Genomic DNA, 20506 nt, shown 5'->3' on the forward strand with positions numbered 1-20506 from the left:
TACCTCAAACATTGCTTAAGTTTGTAGGCCTATCACTCTAAAATAAATAAAAAATTTTTTTGCTTTTAAAACACAAAGTTAAAACAAAAAGAGAAGATTCAAAAAAGAGTCTTTGTTCTTCAGCCTCACCTTCAGCAGTTCCTGGATGGGTGTGGTCCGATAATCCTGAACCTGTTAGCATGTTCCTGTCCTGATAAGAGAACTATACAGGTTATGTATGTATTTAATTATTTATATGTTTACGCTACTAAAAACACAGATGTGTAAATAAAAATAAAATAAAAGTGTTTGTCCTTTGTCATACTGAGTCTTTCAACATCATTAGCAGGTAAGTGTCGCCACCTGGAGTTTTTGAGTAAATACTGCAAAACCTGTAAGATATGATTCGATAACAAGTTCAAAGTGGATGTTTATAAAATGTATGAATTCCTTTATTTTATGCTCATATGTATATGGGGTCAGTGGCACTGCTGCCTCAGCAAGAAGGTTCCTATAGTTTGAATGAGGCCGTAGGTGTGTGAGTGTGACTGATTGTGTGTCTGTCTATGGTTAGGCCTGTGATAGACTGTCCAGTGTGTACCCTGCCTCTCACCCACTGACAGCCGATGATGATGATGATGATGATATTCCTCTCTAGATATACATACATTAGTTTACCCTTCATACTCCATTCCTCTATAAAAAAAATAAAAATACAGGGAAAGTGTAATTGTGGACCAGCACTGACTTAAAGCTAACTATTAGCAATATCTTGTGCATCCTCATTAATATAGTTACATTTTGGCTATTGATAATTGAACTCATATTTGGACATGTGTTTATAATTTTCAGGACAGATAAAAAATGAAAGACCTGAGCACAGAAACATCACACCACCACCACCATGACCATGACTGCACTTTAAAACAGCTTGTAGACGACAGAACAGATGCCACCACTTCCGAGGAAAAAAAAAAAAACACACAGTACATAACCAACAAAGATTTATTTGCAGCTCTGGCATCAGAAACACTGAACGCATCACAGGTCATTCCATTCTCGAGGTGTCAAACATGCTGACGGTGCAACAAACACACACAGGCATCGATACGCACAGTGGAAACTGAAACAGATGAGTACAAAGTGCGGGCATCAGAAAGAGATTTCACACACAGAGGATTTTTTCAAAAATAAAAGCTCTTAGAGGTACTCAGATTGATAAAGTTTGGGCACGAAAAACAACATCAGGACTTCTGTTCTCTTTTGCCTCTGCTTGATAAATCTATAACGCGATCGAATCTTCAGTAGCTCACAAACGTTACAGAGGATGAGACAGGAGAGTCAAAATAACAGGCACAATATGACTCTGCAAACAGTGTAAACCTTCAGAAACTACATTAATAAATGCAATAAAAACACACTGCAGACAGCAAAATAACTCAATAATGTATTCAAGCCAAACCATAAGAGAATATTCAAGCCAAAATATATCAGAATAAAAAAAACACAGAGATTTACATGAAAAAAAGCAACAGAAGAAGAAAGGTGCAGTTAAAAACTTAGAGGATTGTCACATTTAAAAGGCATTGGACATCTCAAAAGAAATCTTATTTATTAGGTTTATCCTCGCTTTTTTTTCTTTGAATCCCAAATTAGTTTCAAATTTGATCAGGGTCTTATAATATTTAAATTTCAGAAGCAGCCAATGTTATTTTTGTACGTTATAATTAAAGAGTTTCAATTAACAATTGAGTCATTAACAAAAAATTTAACCTTTTCAAAAAAATAAGACAAAGTTCAACACTTTACGACACTGCAAAGCATCTTTTTATTTTGTAATATTGACTGTGTGTTGTGAAAAGTGACGCCATTTAATATAAACCCACAGAAAAATTATGCAGCAAGGGGACAGAGCTTTTTTAGCCTCTTGTATCTCGTATTTTTGGTTTCATGACACGTTAACTGTCAGAGTCTGTTAACCCGGCGTCAGTTTCATCAGGCAGGAAAGGTTTAACTGGTGAACAAGATGGAACATGTAGCAGCCAGTTTATTTTGTAGACGGAGGCAAAACCAGAACTACAGCAAGGGTTAATACTGAAAAAAAAACAAATTTGATGCTATTTAATGTTTTGACTTATTAAAATGAAAACGACTGATGTGGCTCTGACATCACTGTAAAGGCTGAGCGTGGTGAGGCTCGTCTGTGGTGTTTCCTAGGTTTATTTGGCACACAGGGCAGATGTGTAAGTGAATAAGGTGGTGGCGCCAAAACTACACCTAAACAAAAAGTATAATAGCAGTGCTCTGTAGCCGCACACATATATATATATATATATATATATATCATTTAGCATTTATGCTACCCTATTCATTGTCATATAAGGTGGGGCTGCTATATGAAATCCACTGAACCGGTTCACCAACGGATAAAATAAGATTTATCTGCTGCCAGGCGCAAACAAATCAATCATCTCTTTTGATCCATATGTGAGGAAGACCATAAATTCTGCATCTGATTGGCTACGTATAAGAGCAGCGTTTGTTTTGAATAGTTTTTCTTCATAAAAATCATCTGACACGCAAAGTGTGTTGTTGTTGTACATTGTTCCTCATTAGTCTACACTTAATATCATACTCTTAAGTGTGTCTTCTAAAGTGTTGTTTTTCTTTTCTTTCATTTTTTTACATTTTTTTCATTTTTCCCCCCACAACAAATTAGGCTCCAAAGCTAAAATCTTTCAAATACCAAATGTATTAATTGTGTGTGCTGGTCTAGATGCTTTCTGAGGTGGCTCCATTCTGTATATACTGTAATGTCAACTAAAAACACAACAAAATGCTCTTAATACTTCCGTCTGCAGACCAAATTAGACAATTAATTACTTCTCAAAGAAATATATTTTGGGTTAATTGGGGCAGCTAAAGGAAGACCACTAAAGCAATGATGAAGTGAATGACTAATATAAATGAACAACATAAAAGAAAACAAGGAAATTTACGCTTTAAAGAATAAAACATAACAAAAAATAAGAAGAATGATTGTTTTACATTTATTTGAATATAAATAATTGGTCACTGTATATTGTCACAACATTGGTCATGTACAGTATGGAGCCTTAAAGCCATATTTCACTCTGTCTCAGCCTGTAGAAACAAAAGAAAAGCTCAAATCTCCTTTACTGAAGATTTGATGTCATCTGACGGACATTTGACAATTTTTCTCTATATTTTCTATTTTTATCGTTTTATTGACAAGAAAGAATGTGTGTAAAAAGCTATGGATTACAATTTATTTAGTACATAAGAGACAGCACATCTTCAGTAGGCTACATCCATTGTTTCCATTGACTCCTACAGGCCGCCTCGCCACTGAGAAATAATGCTTTAAAAAGCCAAGGCAGTCGATCAGTGTGAAACAACACATCTATCCTGTGAAACACACCGTTAATGATACACAATGTTAGCTTCTTTTTCTCCATTGCACACGTGCCATGCTGTACCCATAATGGCCCAACGATCTGCAGACGACATATCGGAGATGCTTGGGGAAAACTACAAGCAAGGATGCTAACTCGGCTAACTGAAGCAGTTCTGTGTGTCTGACGTAGTGCTGGGACCTCATATGTTTACAAAAATGTGTACAAAAATAGCATGCTATCACATAGGCCTAGTGCTGAATTTTGAAATGAAATGTGTTGTAACCTTGAACACAAAAGCCACAAGCGTCAGTGTCACTGAAACACTGCATTGTCTTAATTGAACAACAAGGAGAGGAATACGTTTGTTTAAATTAGCATCCCACGAGCTACTGACCCGTATATGTCGCCCAGTCAAGATAGCTACAGTAAATAAAACAAGACATGAGTGAGTGTTTTCTGCACCTGCAGTGTGTGTGTCCATCATTTACATTGTGGTTCGACAACATTGTCTGATATTGATAAAGCTAAACTAACACCGAAGCGAATAAAAAAAAAAAAACACACGCACATAATTTGGCACATTTTTTTGCTTCCTTTTCATCTGGCTAATATGGATACAGCATAAGACACAATGTGAAACAGGAAAATAATAACAAATAAAACATAATTCTTCATCCTATAGTCCACGAGGAAAACCATCAGGAGGAGGACCAAAACGACTACATTTACACACAGCCTGATATTAAACTCAGATTGAATCGGCCCTGTTATGGAGTAACAAATCAGCAGTTAAAGAGTCCAAATTCAAGTCTGAAGCATATTTTTTTCAAGTGTTTAGGTCTGTTTCAATCACTCAAAGCACTTGCGAGCAGAGAAATCAGCAGCGTGCAGAGCTTAATTCCCAGGCTGCATGTTTTCAATGAGGCACATTATGCGTCTGACGGTGATGAAACATTCCCCTCCTGTTTTAATTTCCTCCTACAAGGCAGACAGGCTGAGACTGTATTACCTTAAATGTCCATTAGAGGGGTGTAGAGCTGTTTCAGTGTCTGGGTGGCAGACAGTTTATGAGGATAAATGAAGGAAAAAAAGGAGGAGAAGGTGGCTGAAGGTTAGTTTTAAAGAGTGATGAGAAACGTGCTTTAAAAAAAAATTAACTGAGAAAAAGGATAAAGTCAAAGAAAGAAGTAGGAATAGAAGACGGAGGAGCGCCGACTGGGTGTTGTCCTGAATCACCTCTGCATCTAACATGCGCACTTCTTCTCAACGGGCTGTGCATCACCGAGCTTTGTAGCTCCGTTCCCGTTGGCCGACTCAGCAGGCGGTTTGTCGACACATTGCTCCATCCTCTTCATGACCAGGTCCAGCAGCGTTATCACCGTCTTGTCCACCTCTGCTCCTGTCGCTGCACTGGTCTCGAAGTATGGGATCCTATGGGGAACAAGGAAGCACGGTGCTCATGAGTTTATAATGGGTGGTGCATGAAGTCCTGTTTCTTATACTCTCTAATACTCTCCCTTAATACCTTAATAAAAGTTACCTTATAAAATCCTGTAAATAACAACAATTTAAAGGAATTAAAGTACATTTAAGACCCGATGTTCATAATATAAACAAAACTGAATTAAAGACTGTTTATTTCCTCCTGGAACAAAGGTTTGTAGGTCTTGACTCACTGGAATGAAGGAAATGACTTTAACCTGGTCTAACAGGAAGTCATTGATGAAATTTTTGAGATGTCAGCGCTTCAGTCACAGATATATCTTCTCTTTGTGCCTTTTATTTCAGTGTATAATGCACAAAATGTAAGCAAAATGTTATGTTAAACCTTTCTGTCCTGTTAGGACTGAACTGTCAGTTTACGCACTGAAAGCTGTAAACATGGATGAGATAAAAACAGGTGGAGTGAAGAAGATGTAGATGGTTATCGGCAACCATCGGATGAAGTTCAAACAACGAAAGTGAGAAAAGTAAGAAATAAAAGCAGTTAAAGGTGAAAGAACATGAAGAGATGGCGACAGCTGAAAGGTATGAGATGCAGTAAATAGCAAAAAAAAACTGGAGGCTTAAATCAGGCTAATATGTTTCTAAATAGCCTGCGTGGGTTCTCTCCGGGTACTCCAGCTTCCTCCCACATTCTAAAGACGTGCTTGTTTGGTCAACTGGTCACTCTAAATTGCCCGTAGGTGTGAGTGTGAGTGTTAATGGTGCTCTGTATGTTGCCCTGTGATGGACTGGTGACCTGCCTCTCAACCATAGTTAGCTTGGATAGGCTCCAGCCCCCCATGACCCTGCACTGCAGGATAAGGTCTACTAGATGATAGATGGATGTTCTAAATAGTGATATTTTAAACAACAGTGGTAAATGTACCCGTATTTATCAGCCAGCTCCTTGGCCTGTTTCTCTTGAACTTCCCGCTGGTCGGATAAGTCTGCCTTGTTCCCCACCAACACGATATCTGGGTTCTCACAGTAGGCGTTGGCCTGTAGCTGGCCTGAAAATGAATACAGATGAACAACAACCAAAGGATGTTAAAATATATTTACAGTCCTACGTGTGTGACAGGTGAATCAGAGGAACTTGAATAAAAGAGACAATCCCATTTACTCCATTATGCATTTCACATACTCATCCAGTTCCTGACGTTGAGAAAGCTCTGCTGGCTGGTGAGATCAAACATCAGTAGGAAGCCCATGGCGTCCCTAAAGAACGCTGTTGTCAGACTGCGGAACCTGTAACGCAAACACCACAAGAAAAAACATGATGCAATAATAAGTGTTTTCCATTAAATTGGTCACACTGCACAGCAGCCTAATATTTAAACACTCGGAATAGATATCAGGGGTGGATCCACTAGAAACAACCTTAGATGATCGTATAGTGTCAGTTTATGAGAAGAGTTTACACTGAGCTGAATAAACGCAATTAACATTATGTAACTACAGTGACTCATCCAGCAGTGAGTCATCAGGCCTTTATAAACAGAATCAACAGATCGAGGTCAAGTCCAATTAAAGACCACACACACTCACAAATGATTGACACGCTGTAATAAACACTGAACTATTTGGAGAGACTCTGAATTCTTTTTAATACAATCAGCGCTTTTATGAAGTATTCCAGCTAATAACACAAAACTACAAAGTTGTTTTGTCTTATTCATTCATTTCGACATTGCATTTATCTTAGGGTTGTTATTGCACCAAAGTTGTTTGCAACATATTTGGAAGAAGAAGGTAAGATTTAGATCTAAGAGCCGATTCATTCATACACCAGTGAGTGCACTGGAGGCTATGCGAGTAAAGTGCCTTGCCTAAGGACACACAACAATGACTAGGGAGGAGCTGGGGTCAAACCACCGACCTTCTGGTTATTGGACAACCCTGCCCTACCACTGAGCCACTGCTGCCCAGAGCAGATCCACATGAACCCTGCTAACATCTAGTGGCCATTATAGTTGCAGCTGAACACTTGTGAGCTTTAACCTGCTGTGGCCACTGCTTAAAAACAAGAAGGAATATTGAAATCTAAATGCCAAAGTAGTCAAAGATACACAGACTCATTTCCTTTCACACAGCCCACCTCTCTTGTCCTGCTGTGTCCCAGAGCTGAAGGTGAACCTTGAAGGTTTTCCCTGTGGTCGTCCCATTGGGGTTAGATGCTGTGTAGACCTAACGAGAAAGAACAACACAGTTTTAATCACTTGTGTTTATTTTAGCCACCATATATCGAACCATATATATAACTATGGATAAACCATCTGTGACATCACCCTGTGAAGGGTCGTTTGGAATGCTTTAGAGAGGCTCTGACTGGTGCCAGGTTGGCAGTGTTATAGTCCACCACCTAAGCTCCTCTTTAATCCATGATACAGCCAAAGAGGCAAGTGGCAGTTGGGGAAGTGGGAAACTTGTATTCTTATAGTCTGAACCTTCCCAAAGCTGGAAGCAGTCATGTCTGTAATGATGTGCAATTAAAAATGAGTGTTTCATTTCATTTCATTTGTCATACAAAGAAACGTATCTATAGGTAGCAAAACCATGTTTTGCACCAGGGTGAACACAGGAGGAACTGCAGGTTTTTACACCTGTGCGAGAAGATCTAATACCTGGGCATCAGTCATGTTATTGAAGACACAAGACAGGGGGCAGCCATAGACTTTGACCTTGGTACTCCTTAGACAACATCGGATGACATTCCACCAATAAAATATGTTAATATGTCATTTAAAAAAATCAGTTGTTGTAATGCAAAGCATCCATTCTTTTTACCTCTCTCCACTACTTAAGTAAGTATCTCAGCAGGTATCTGGTCAGTGATCCTGACTTGTCATGATGCATTGAAGGTGCAGCTGCTTTTTCACAGATGCCTCAGGCATCATTCTCATTTCTGACTCTCCCAGATGAGACACGCTGTCACTTTCCCTAACACTCCTTTAGGTGTTGTATGCATCATGTTCACAGAAGTGTTTCAGATCAATGTTTAAGGTGATAACAGTGTGATTCCTCCATGCTGAGCCAAGACTCTGTATATATATATATATATATATATATGTGTGTGTGTGTGTGTTCTGAGCTTTAATCCACCAATTGCTGTAGGAGTTGGACCCTCCCATAAGGACCCTGAAGAGGAGTCACTGACAGCAGTGAACTACAACTGTGATTGCACATGTCTGCTTCTGGCTCATTCTCGCTAGAAAACGAGGTGTGACCTTAAACAAGAACACACAAAAACACACACACAGAGGAGGTGAGGAACAATAATCAATCCTATGAGTCATGTGAAGCAGTGGGAATATGAAGCAAGCATTGTCTGTATTTCAGACATGCCAAGGCAGCAGAGCACCAAGGTGACCAAACTGCTGACCAAACCGAGCCTCGCCCACTCTCTGATTCCGATAACTGCTTTTTACACTGAGATGTCTTGACAGTTTTAAAGTGGTGTTCGTGCAAAACCAACCATGAAACTGTCTATTAGCTATATTGTGGTGGCCGTTTGCAGCAAAGATGGTATAACAAGAGAGGCATCTGACTGATTCTTCGTGTGGCATGACAGCAACCCTATATAGCCAAAGTCATAATAAACTTATTTTCAGCCACATCGAGAACAAGGACTTTAACTCCCACTGTCATTCCAAATATGGCAAAATAAATCACTTTTGTCTTATCAGCCATCTTTCAAGCCTAAAAGGATTTTAATAAGACTGTCTGTCAACCTGTCAAGATGTGTTAATGTCATGTTTCCCACAGTTCATGTGCGGCAACTCTCTAAAAAAACAGTTTTATTATATTCACGACCTAAAATCACCAAATTCTTTAGATTGTTGTATACATCCTACTACTAATCAATGTAAATATTGCCAGCTTTAAAGTCATAAGTTAAAAATCAGGTGTAACCTTTTGACCACTAACAGGTGAAATGAACACTGATTCATCTGGTTACCATGGCACCTGTCAGTGTGTGGAGGGATATATTAGACAGCAAGTGAACATTTTGTCCTCTGTTCAGAAAAAGTGCCAGGAAAAATGGGCAGCTGAATTATTTGGGTGACTTTGACAACGGTCAATTTGGCCAGATGATAGGGTCAGAGCATCTCCAAAATTGCAGCTGCTGTGGGGGTGTTCCCAGTTGGCTGTGGCCAGTATTAACACCAGGCCATGGAAGCAAGGTCATGGGCAGCAAAGGCACACTAATGGACATGATTCAACAGATGACACCCTGTAGCTCAAACTGCTGAAAACACAGTGCATCACATTTGTTGTTGTGTATGAGGCAATGTTCTGTTGGGAAACCTTGGGTCCTGCTATTCAATCTGGATGTTACTTAATCTTAATCGATCTTAATCCAGTGGCGCATCTGTGGGATGATCTGAACCAAAGAATCTGATCTATGGAGCCTCGACTGATGTCTTGGTGCTGGATACTTTTGTGCCAATACACCTTTAAAGGCCCATGCTGTGATGGATCTGGGTAGGGTCTCCAGCAATAGGGAGACTTATTAGGGAGTCATAATGTTAAGGCTGGTTGGTGCCTATAACAATGAACAAACCTCCTGTAATATGACCACTACATTATTGCAGAGCAGTTTTCAAGCACAGTGTGCCTAAGTCACCCTAACTCCTGGTTAATCCAGATATGGGCATTTCCATTTTGTCTTTATTTTACAGCCCCAAAGTGGCCACTGGCAAAAACATTAGTGTTATTAATAAACTAAGCTATCATGTCACAATAATTCATTCCAGACTGGATCTGACCCAGGTTTGAGTTCCACGTTCAACTGTGACTCAGCTCAGCAGCGACTCTAGCAGAGAAGAAAAAAAATCCAGACCTTAGTTCACCCACTGTTTGTTCTTTGATAAGTAAAGCCCAGAGAAAGGCCACAGTAACTATGGTAACCAAACCTCCATCATCTGTTGTAAGGTTATCAAGAAAACAGACTGAAAGCTTGAATTGGCCTGTCATCAAACACTACAAAGCCAAAGACAACTAAAATCAAGCATAGCAGCAAGTTGTTGTGACATGAAAGAGTTGTTTACTCACCACTCTCTTTTCCCTGAAGTCGATGCCTACTGTGGTGATGAACTTGGGGTTGAACTTGTTGTCTGTGTATCGGTACAAGAACGTGGTCTTCCCCACGCCGGAGTCTCCCAGCGCAAGGAGCTTTATCAGGTAGTCATAATCCCCATCAGTCATAGTGATGACCGCAATAAACCTGTGGAAAACAGATGCACAGAAGCCACTATGAGGGTGCAGTATGCACAACACAACACGCCACATTTGTTCAATAATACACACACCAGATACAACACATAGTTGCACTGATTACACATTGTATTGCTCAACTCCATCTGAACACGTGATTTTTAAAGCTGTAAGAGCCCGAGTCCTGCTAGTGCAACAAGATGAACTTTCACTCAGACATCTGAGGTTTGAGTCCCCCTGACACCATAAGCTGTCCTTTTTTCACAGTAACTTCCATTTTTCATCAAAAACAGAGTTAATGATAACACATTTTACAAAGAAACCGTTCCTGTCACATGGTGGCCATTTAGAAGAGTCTCCGCCCCCCTGAACATAACCGGGAACAATACTGTACAAAATTCTACATGTATTTATTTATACATTTACCTACTAGTACTATGTATATCATACTTTTCTACTAACTTCATGTTATGGATACTTAAACTGATAAAGGTGTCCCTCAGGGATTCATGTCTGTGGATGCTCTCATTCATCCAGGTCATGTTCTGTCCAGGAGTTTAGGCTCACTACTATTTACTGTATGTATTATATTTATTTTTAAACCGTCTATTTTTATGCTGCAATGATACAACTTTTTCATACCATTAACCCCGGCTGTCTAGGAATGTGTTTTCTGAAGTGAAACGTATAAATGTATGAGGAGCTTGTCTGAGAGTTGTAGTCAGGGGTCTGTTTCCCTCCTGGCCATGTAGAGGGAGGATCATAAGACTTTGATTCAGTCAGCTGAGAAGAAGCATGTATAACATTGTGCTTTATTACAGTGAGGCCAGCGACTTACCAAGAGGCTTTGGTCTCCTCACAATGACCTCACTGTGGCTCAGACAGTATGGTGACAATTAAGAGATCTCACTGAAATGTATCTCAGTTATTAAGCACTCAGATTTGCCTTCAATTCTAGTTTCCTGTGTAAAAATACAGTTCAGTTTCATTATTTGAGGAGTCACTTTTTATTCTTTTCTAGCTGTTACACACTAGCACTTAGTCAATATTATTGCAGGCCTCTGTAGCCTGGGGGTGAGACAGTAAGAACAGTTTATTGATCTATTGTCACTGGTGAAAAAAACAAGAATGTTTGGTGTGTGATCAGTTCCAATTCCCTCAGGTTAAAAAAAAAAGCTAACAGATGCTTGGTCAGCTGACATCAATGGAAAATGTAGCTTATGGTCAACCTCCCAACAAAAAGAAAATACTGGGAGAAATCATTCATATACATTCTGATTCTTGTAGATAGGATCAATGTATACACAACAACAGCCACTGTTTCCTGTCGCTGATATAACAGCATGTATTATTGAATTATCCTATAAGGGGATTATAATAGTCTCCCCCTATTCACTAAAATAACATTATTATCAATGCTCTTCAATTGGAAACATATAAAAGACATATTGGTTCACAGCTTTGTTCCACTCAGTCTATGGAGGAAATTCTATCCCACGAACAGCCAAAAGTAAAAACAATAAAACGCAGACACATTAAAAATGCATGGGCCATTACACACCTCACAATAGGAACCAAACACAAACAATGAGAAGAGAGAGGAAAGAGTCTTTCTGCATAGCCGAAGACATGAGTTATAAATGAGGACACGTCATCGGCGCCACTATCTGAATGTCTATCAGGAAGTTGTGCTCGACTCCTCCCCTTTAACCCTTCACTCAGACTCTGACACACCAAGAGCTTCAAAACAACATACACATGGCACTTTGTTTTTCTTTTTTAACTTAATCTTAATTCTTTTCTTGAACATTTCAACCCAAAGGTTCATATTTGTATGTATTTAATTATTATTTCTTTTATTTTACAGAGTAGAGTGAACATTGAACTTTTATTATATGACTGCTGGTCACCATAGTGTCAATCATGGCTTCCTACTTGCCCTGAAAAATTTTAGTAGTAGTTCTGATGGCAAGTTTAGTTTAGTTTTAGGATTATCTGGTTACCATGGCACCCGTCAGTGGGTGGGTATCTATTACAGGATATATTAGGCAGCAAGCTTTGTTTTCTTAGTTGTAGGAAGGAAAAATGGCAAGCAGAGGGATTTGAGTAACTTTGATGAGTACCCAATGTGATAATGAGGTCAGAGCATTGCTAAAGCAGCAGCACGTTTGGAAGTTTTTCCATCAAAAGTGCACGTTGATACACTGTGTGATCCAGACAGGCGTCTGTAGCTCAAACTAAAACCTGCTGCTTGTTCTGATAGAAAGGTGTCACACAGTGCCCATACTGATCATACTGTTATGACTGATTATACCATCTGAATGGAATGTTCAGTGTTCTTCAGACAAGTATGAAACTTTATCATCTAAAGATATGAAACAGCTTCTTGATCCATATCTGCATATTTACACTGTCAGCGACCCCGCTTCCTGATCTGATATAATAAGCCACCGAGCTCGTCCAGCTGTCTGATAAATACACGAGGAAGTTTGTGCTAGCAGCTCACAGTGATAACTGCTGTCATTGGGTGAGAGGCAGGTTACACATTGGACAGGTTGACAGTCTAACATAGGGTTAATAAAGACAGACAAACAAACAACCATTCACACTTGCACTCACACAGCTAATTGAGAGTCCCCAATTACCCTAACATGCAGGTCTTTGGTATGTGGGAGGAAGCCAGAGTACTCAGAGAGCACCCCCACACCGCACACAGAGCAAGAAACCTTCTTTCCATGAGGCAGCAGTGCAAACCACTGCACCACCATGCTGCATGAGCTACAATATTCCACAGAAGCCAGCTTTCTCTGACCTTAACCGGTCATTTATGTCGTGAGTCTTTCCATTTAAGAATGCAAAATCTTGTGTGGTCTCAGTGTCGTCCAGTGTCGCTGTGTTGCTCTTACATTCAACAAATTAAATCTAGGTTGAAGTAGTATAAATCAGCTTCGACACTGGAGTAATCTGCACTTCCACATGGGAGCATAAATCCAGACAGACTGACCCGGAGTGTAATTTCCACCATTCAGTGCTAAACACACAGTGATTTATTACACTCTGTGCATATAGTGAGAGGAACAGAGTGAGAAGAAGGAGAAACGTGGAACAGAACGTGCAGCAATGAGAGATAAATACGACCTCATAATGAGTTGATGAACCCTGTTCGCCTTACTTTACTGCCCATATTATATGATATGATAAACAAAAAAAAATGGATGCCCTATAGGTTTTGTAACATAACAGTCAGTCTATTGAAGTCTCGCTTAATAAATAAGACATTATGATATTTTTATACCAGAGGAAGAAAAGCAATCATCAATTTTCACACAAATATTTTTAAAATAGAACAAAAACAGCCTGTAGCATTCTTTGAGCTGCACTCCAATGTTCATTATAATCAAAAGAACTGTTTTATCTTTTGGGTTCATTAGATCTTTATACATAATGCAACCTTCATCCTTTAATTAAATCAATAAATAATTCATTCATTTCACCTTTTAATATATTTTTATTTAAATCCAAGTTAGATTCCCTAATTTATTCTCATAAGAACAGATGGCTCAGAGCAAAAACACAAAAACATCCAGACTTTGTGTTTGAGCTGCACAACAACTTGTTAGTTCTCACAAGTTTAAATGACAAGAAACTGTTTGTCAAGGGGGGGTCACCAACAACCCATCAGTTAAAGATGTATTTTTAAATCTAACACTAGTGCAAATAAACATCTCAGGGAAAAACTGTGGATGTTTTTGCAAAAAAGTCTCTTCCATGTGTTTTTTAGACAGAAGGTTCTTTCTCCTGGTAACCCTTCAAACAAACTGTACTTGTTCAGTCTTCTTCTAACTGTGCTGTCACATTAACACTGAGCATGCTCAGTGAGGTCTGTAGGCTCTGACATGTAGCTCTTGGGTTTTTGTGTATATTTATCTGATATTTATTTGATTAGCTGGGACGTCCACTCCTGTGAAGACTGACAGCTGTCTTGAATGTTTCCACTTGTGAATAATCTTTCTCTCTGTAGAACGTTAAACTCCAAATAGTTTGAAATGGTTTTATTAGTCTTTCCAGATTGATGTGCAGCAACAGCTGCTTCTCTAACACCATTGTTCATGTCTTTCTCTCTGGTCATTGTGTTAACACACACCTGAATGCTAAAGCAGCAAACTGCCAAAACATCTGTTTTTATAGAGGTCTGTACACCTGCTGATGATCAGTTCATCAAGGACTGATGATCAGCAGCACCTGCTGCAGCTCAACTAATTAACTCCTATGGAAGCAGTAAAAAGAGACACGGTATCAAACAGTTTTTTGCCTCAGGTTTTATTTGTTTTATGCTATGTACCACTACAATCATATGAATTTAATTACTTTTTTTTTCTCACAACAAAAACAAAGAATTTTAGGGGGCATTGCATCAAACTGAACTTCTCACATGCATGATTCCAGGGAGCCAAGAGAAAACTAACTGGAAACCTGTTGTAGTTTATTAGCTGTGTTAAGTTTATGTAACTCTCAGCAATAATGCTTTCACAGCACACAGCTGTCTTAATAAAACGTACAATAATAGGCCTCATAAGTGGGGAACATAAAAGAAGAATCAGTGTTTCATTTCAGTTAGCAAACTCTAGAGAGAGTTAACTAAATCATTTCAGTCAGCCAAAATGAGACTTTGAAATAAAACCTGACATAAATAAAGAAATTAGAATAACATATGCCAGCCTTCTGGAATAGCCAAAACGTGGGATTTATCTCCACTCTGAAACCTTTCCTTGGCAAGAAATCCACCCTCAGGTTTATGAATTTGATGTAAATCAAACACACTAGGCAACATTTACATCAGTATTAACTACAACCAGGATATAACTCATTGAGAAGCAAGGTTGCTAACTCATGCATCTAATTACTGCACCAAATACAAAAAGACGTGTACAACTTTACCACAAGGAGCTGCAGTAAATGATCAATATTGCCTGAGCAAAGCTCTTGGTTTAATATTAAGGTAATGTCATTGAATGGTATCCACTGAGGCTGTGGTTTTAAAAACATTTGCCTCACAATAATCCATTACTCACGAAAGGTCAGCAGACATTTGTCGAGACCTTTACGGCGGACTGCTGTAACCTCTGAATCATCTTAAACAGATCAGACTGCTGATTTGTTTTCCATCTGTCCTGTGCGCTCTGTTGACGGCTTCTGCTGTCGTTACCAATCTATCCCCCGCGGTCACCGATCAATATGCGCTAACAGGGATGAAGATTGACCCCTGATCATTCAATTTTTGCAGATGTCCTCCTAGTTTAGCCCTCACATCGTCCAATACCTTTCAGCATTCAGACCCACTTAGCATCTGAGGTGACACACACTGTCTCTGTGTGTGTCTGTGTGTGTCTGTGTGTGTGTGTGCGTGCTACATCTTAAGTGCCAGCCATCCATTCTTGATCGGATGGACTCAGGTGTACTGTATGTTTATTTATCCATCTGTGACTCCCACCAGGGATTCCTCAATCCCTTCCTTAATCCCACAGCAGGAGGTGGGCTAACATCTGTACAGACAGCTCACGCAGCTGGATGTGAAAGGTCAGCGTGGGTATAGAAATACAGGGAGGAAGAGGATGGAGATGGTCAAACAACAATCTGCTGACCCTTTACAAATCTTGACCCATCCTAACATGATCCAGGTTAATCCCTCTCTTTGGAGCATTTACCTAAAACCTGCTTCCTCACAGTCATTTGAGTCATTTGCACAAAGTCGATAAAAACCTCCTGTGTGAAAATCCACACATGAGGACTAGTGGCTTGAACAGATTGTGTTTACAGAACTGCAGTAAAAAAAAAAAAAAACTGTGACATTTCAATCTAGATCAATATGTTCTGCTCCTCTGTGCGTGGAATGCTTTAACACAGCAGTGATCCTGCTACACAGTACATCCAGCTCGAGAAAGCCTTTCCATCTGCCACCACACAGGAAGTGATGGCTTTTAAGATGGCAGAAGGAAATGCAAAGATCAATTTTCTGCAAGTGCAGCACAAAGCCACAAAAAAATCCTCCAAAACCCCAAATGCAAAGTTCTTCCTGTGCTGTTGTGATGGAAATAAATACATGAAATGCAGTGCACCACGTAATTCCATTACATCCAGCCACATGAAACCTGATCAAATACAAATCAAAACGCTGGAGATACAACCGAGCACTGTGCTTGTGTCCTGCTCTCATGACTCCAATAGCTGTGACATTTTACTTCTAACCTTGTTACATTTAACAGCTGTGGACTTGTACACAGTGGACTGCTGGGATTATTGTGTGTGGATGTTTTGTCCCTGTGGTGACTTTACTGTTTTTGTTTTAGTCTACTTGAAAATGAGAGACAAACAAATTCAGACAACTTAAGGAGGGACATCCTCCATACATTTTAGTTTAATCCACTAAACTCCATTCTCCTTTGCCTTTAAAATTACTTCCATTCATTGCTTATTGAGTGGGTGGTCATGTGATCTGTAGCTGACTGGATTTGTGGTCCTGTTGTTGGGCCCCTGGGCAGTAAAAACACACTGTGTCATTATCAGCTGAAGTGATTCAGCCTTATAGCTTCACTACTACAGAAGATCCACTGTCATAGATAATATTCTCATCATCACTGTTAAAAAACAGTTCGAACCTCATTATATATTACTGAAACAAAGTAAGTTGGTTCTTTTTAAATGTCTTATTTAATTATGTTCTATCACCAACAAGAACCTAGTAAACAGAGAGAAACATCTCACTACCCACTGTACTATGTACAACTGTGTAGGTGGCAAAAAACGTTGATTTAAAACAGAGAATAGAAAAAAAAATATATAAGATGACTCCCATAACCACATGAATTTCCTTCCAAAGTCACAACTTGTTTCTCCAACAGCAAGTCTCTTAACCCTTTATAAAAAGATAAATAAATGATAAATAAATGGATGAAAAAAAGATCAAATAAAAATTCATAAAATAAATGGAAGAGTCCCAAAACCCTTATAAGAGGAAGTAAGAAGTAAGAGAGTCTATTAGAAAGAATTTGTATGGGCTAATGCAGAAATAACTGACAGACATGTAGTGAATCAGGCATCTGTTACCACCACTTAGATAATCTGTGGAAAAAAGAAAGAAACTCTACACTTATTCATTTAGAATAGAGTTTTAAAGTCACATACTTTATAATGATGAAGTCACTTGACTCAATACTCGTACTAATAGTAGTTAGTTACTAATAATAGTAGTTACATTACCGTAATATCGCGGGTCATTTCAAATTCAACTTTGTACATTTGATGAATTTAAAACAGAACTTGGCTTGGTAACTTTATTTTAGTTCACACTAAGTTAGTTAGAGTCGTTAGAGTCACGTTAGTCCATGAGTCCATCAGTGATGTGGCTTTAGAGTAAATACTGCAAATACATTTGTAGAGTAACGGCACTCAATACTGCTGAGCTGGTTGAAAAAGGCAAGACATTACCTTGAGGATACATCAATGTATAAAACTGGAAATTACTTTAACATGAGTGAAGTAATAATCTGTTTAACGCTGAAGTCAGTGATCTTTTTAAAAGGATTTTTGACTCACTTTACTTCCAACAATGCCTGGTGTGTGTATAGGAAATTGGAAATTATTTAACCTCTGACCCCTGTCACAGTAACCGTTTTAACTACTAATCTGACCTGGGAGAGAACCCTGGTGAGAGAGGAGTGTGTGTTTTTGTTCTCACACGAGCCAGACTCATATATTCATACCTTCAAATCTGCGTTGTTATAAATCGTGAAAGAGGAAACGCCTCTGATATGTAAGCAGAAGGAAGCTGCAGTTATCACCACCCAGATATCACCTCTGTCAGTCACTGTCAGTGATCCCTGCAAATGACCAGATGACCACCTGCCGTGCTCTTAATGTATCACAGGCTGTAAATGACATTATTTCCCCTCAGCTGTTGAACCAGTTTTGAGATAATACTGTTTGAACAAAGCAAGTGTGTTTTCCTTTCTTATTATTCACTGCTCTAAAAAAGTTTTTAAGTGAAATACAAATGCGTCCTCTGGAGAATTAAATACATCAAACACACATAAAATGTTTTACTACCTCTTACTACCACAGACTGAAGGTTCAGTGCCTTGCCTGAGGACACATCAGCATTCAGCCAGGGCTGGGGACTGAACCACCAACCTCATAGACAACAACTCACCTGAGCCACAGCTGTTGCCCTAAAGTACCCCAGTGGGGCCTCCTGGAGACTTAGGTAAGTGTATGTACAGGAACAAATGCTTTGGGACTATTTTCTGCAGGGGACTAACATACTTTTACTGCATCAGGGTGGTGTGTGGGACTGAATTAAAATAAAGAGTGGCCATAGAATTTGCTTTTCTTTTGTCTTTGTAACACTGAAAAGATGATTAAAATAAATTTGATTAAAAAAAGCAATTGGTATCAGCTCTACATAGTCTCATGTAGGACATATGTGTCAGTGTATTTGTATAAATGTGCTGGATGCAGCACAATTTACTGTACCTATGTGAAATCAACTTCTCTCCATAGAAATATGTATTATAAAAACCTGTATAGCATAACAAAATGCCTTATTAAAACAGATTCAACTAAATAGAAACAATTCTTAACTTGTCTCATATATTTAAGCCACTCAGCAATGAAAGTGTATAGACCCAGGTCTGTTTTTTTAATGATTAAAAATCATGCCCTAATACCAGCAGCTGGGAGCCGTTACCTCAGTACGTCATGAGACTGGGAATGTGAGAAAATTCATGACAGCTCAGAGCCCAGATAATGAGCTGCTTGGATGATGCAGCTGAACGCAACAACTTGTTAACAGTTAGCAACTTGTAGAAAAGGGTGTGATCACATTCCTGACATAGATGCACCGATCACATTTCCCTGTTATTAAAAAAAAATCCCCTTCTTGTTTTCTACTTTATATCCACACGCAAACCCTTTCCCAGGCTGCCTTCACCCCCTGCAGCCTGTCACATGCCCGTAAAAAGTCAGCAAACAGCTCCAAAATGTATTCTAACCAAACATCCCATGGTGAGTTTGAGAGCTTCTTACCTCTCAGTGGCTCCTCAGCTGATTCAGGGTGTGAGATCCTGAGGGAGATACAAGGCGTCCGGAGCAGCTGACCAGCAGCCCTTGCATTTACACATACAAATAGGCTGACTGGCTGCCTGACTGACTGACTGACTGACTGATTGGGTGGTGGGAAGCTGGATCACTAGATTGGTTGAATGGCTACCATTCAGCTGGAGGCAGCAGAGCAGGAAGCCACTCCCTTCAGCAAGCAGCTGACTCGCCTCCCTGGCTGCAGGGACGGATGGATGACTGCTTTAACAGCGCTGGCCCTATGGTTAACTAGCTTTAACTATGTGAATGATGACTAGCCAACTAACTAAATGATCAATAAACAACTGAATGATGAATGGTAACGCACACCAAATTAGCCAGGTACTGACAACAAACCGCCAAGGTGACCAAGTACCTTCCAACCCAAACTGACCTGATACACAGACAAGCTGGTTGACAAACAGCGAGACTAACTAACCAACTCAATACCAACAACTAGTACATGTGACATAATAAACAACTTAATCATCAACAACAATTGAGTACGTAAAAAAAAACAACATACTGAGTGTCTGGCTACCTGTGACTGACCCACTAACCTGCTGCCTGGTAAACTAAGTCTATCATTTCAACCACCTAACTAGCTTTGCTCCAACCTTTTAAGTCCCATTCAACAGATGTATATTATTTTTCTGACTAGTTATTTTACTGGCATGCCAGCTGACTGGTTAGTTACCTAGAGAAGTGGCTTCGATGTTTCTCTCTGTCTTCTCTGCTTCTCTCTGCTTCCCTGTCTGTCTCTCTGTGTAATGAGAGGGTGGAGCCGAGCTACAGTAAGTTAGCTCTGGAAACACACACACACACAATTTTCATCCACCAGCATGACCTGAGGCTGCTCTGCTCCGCTCTGCACTTACTAACTGATAAGACTGTGTGTGTGTGGTTAGCAGTAGTAAAACAGGAAGTAGGTAAGAATTGATAAAGAGTAGGGCAGCCCCAAGTACATTCTGGAATGGAGGAAATGCATTCTGTATTTTATCACGTAGCTCACACACGTTGATGACGCAAAACTGCTTCTCATGAATGATGTAAATGTTACTGAAGTGAGGCATTATAGTTGTTGTCACGCTGCTTTGAGGCACATTGTAGCAGGAGTATCTTTAGCTGGCCTGCAGCCATCACAAAAGTGATGATAACAGGAGGAGACACCAGAGGGATGGAGAGAGGAGACTGAACTGCATGGAACTGCTGGACCGCATGGCACCTTAACAACAAGGTCATTCAAAGTGTCAGCGGCATTGATAAAAATTCCA

General features: G+C 39.6%; 1 protein-coding gene across 3 annotated transcripts in view; it reads right to left on the reverse strand.

Annotated features, from left to right (window-relative positions):
• Positions 1-3012: 3012 nt before the first annotated feature.
• The window catches only part of rab27b (RAB27B, member RAS oncogene family), a 32230-nt gene continuing 14736 nt past the window's right edge, over positions 3013-20506 (reverse strand). Inside the window, exons 1-6 of one of the 3 annotated variants that reach the window (XM_028418150.1) lie at positions 19930-20016; positions 9939-10110; positions 6982-7070; positions 6028-6131; positions 5770-5893; positions 3013-4829 (exon numbers count right to left, since the gene is read on the reverse strand). In XM_028418150.1, the coding sequence (XP_028273951.1) occupies positions 4643-4829; positions 5770-5893; positions 6028-6131; positions 6982-7070; positions 9939-10091 (657 nt within the window). In that variant the 5' untranslated portion in view covers positions 10092-10110; positions 19930-20016 and the 3' untranslated portion in view covers positions 3013-4642. Of the gene's footprint in view, positions 4830-5769; positions 5894-6027; positions 6132-6981; positions 7071-9938; positions 10111-19181; positions 20017-20506 lie in introns of those variants that run through there. The other 2 variants (XM_028418149.1, XM_028418151.1) reach the window with 2 other exon arrangements.

Source organism: Parambassis ranga, chromosome 12 (assembly GCF_900634625.1).
Source record: "Parambassis ranga chromosome 12, fParRan2.1, whole genome shotgun sequence".
Lineage (NCBI taxonomy): Eukaryota > Metazoa > Chordata > Actinopteri > Ambassidae > Parambassis > Parambassis ranga.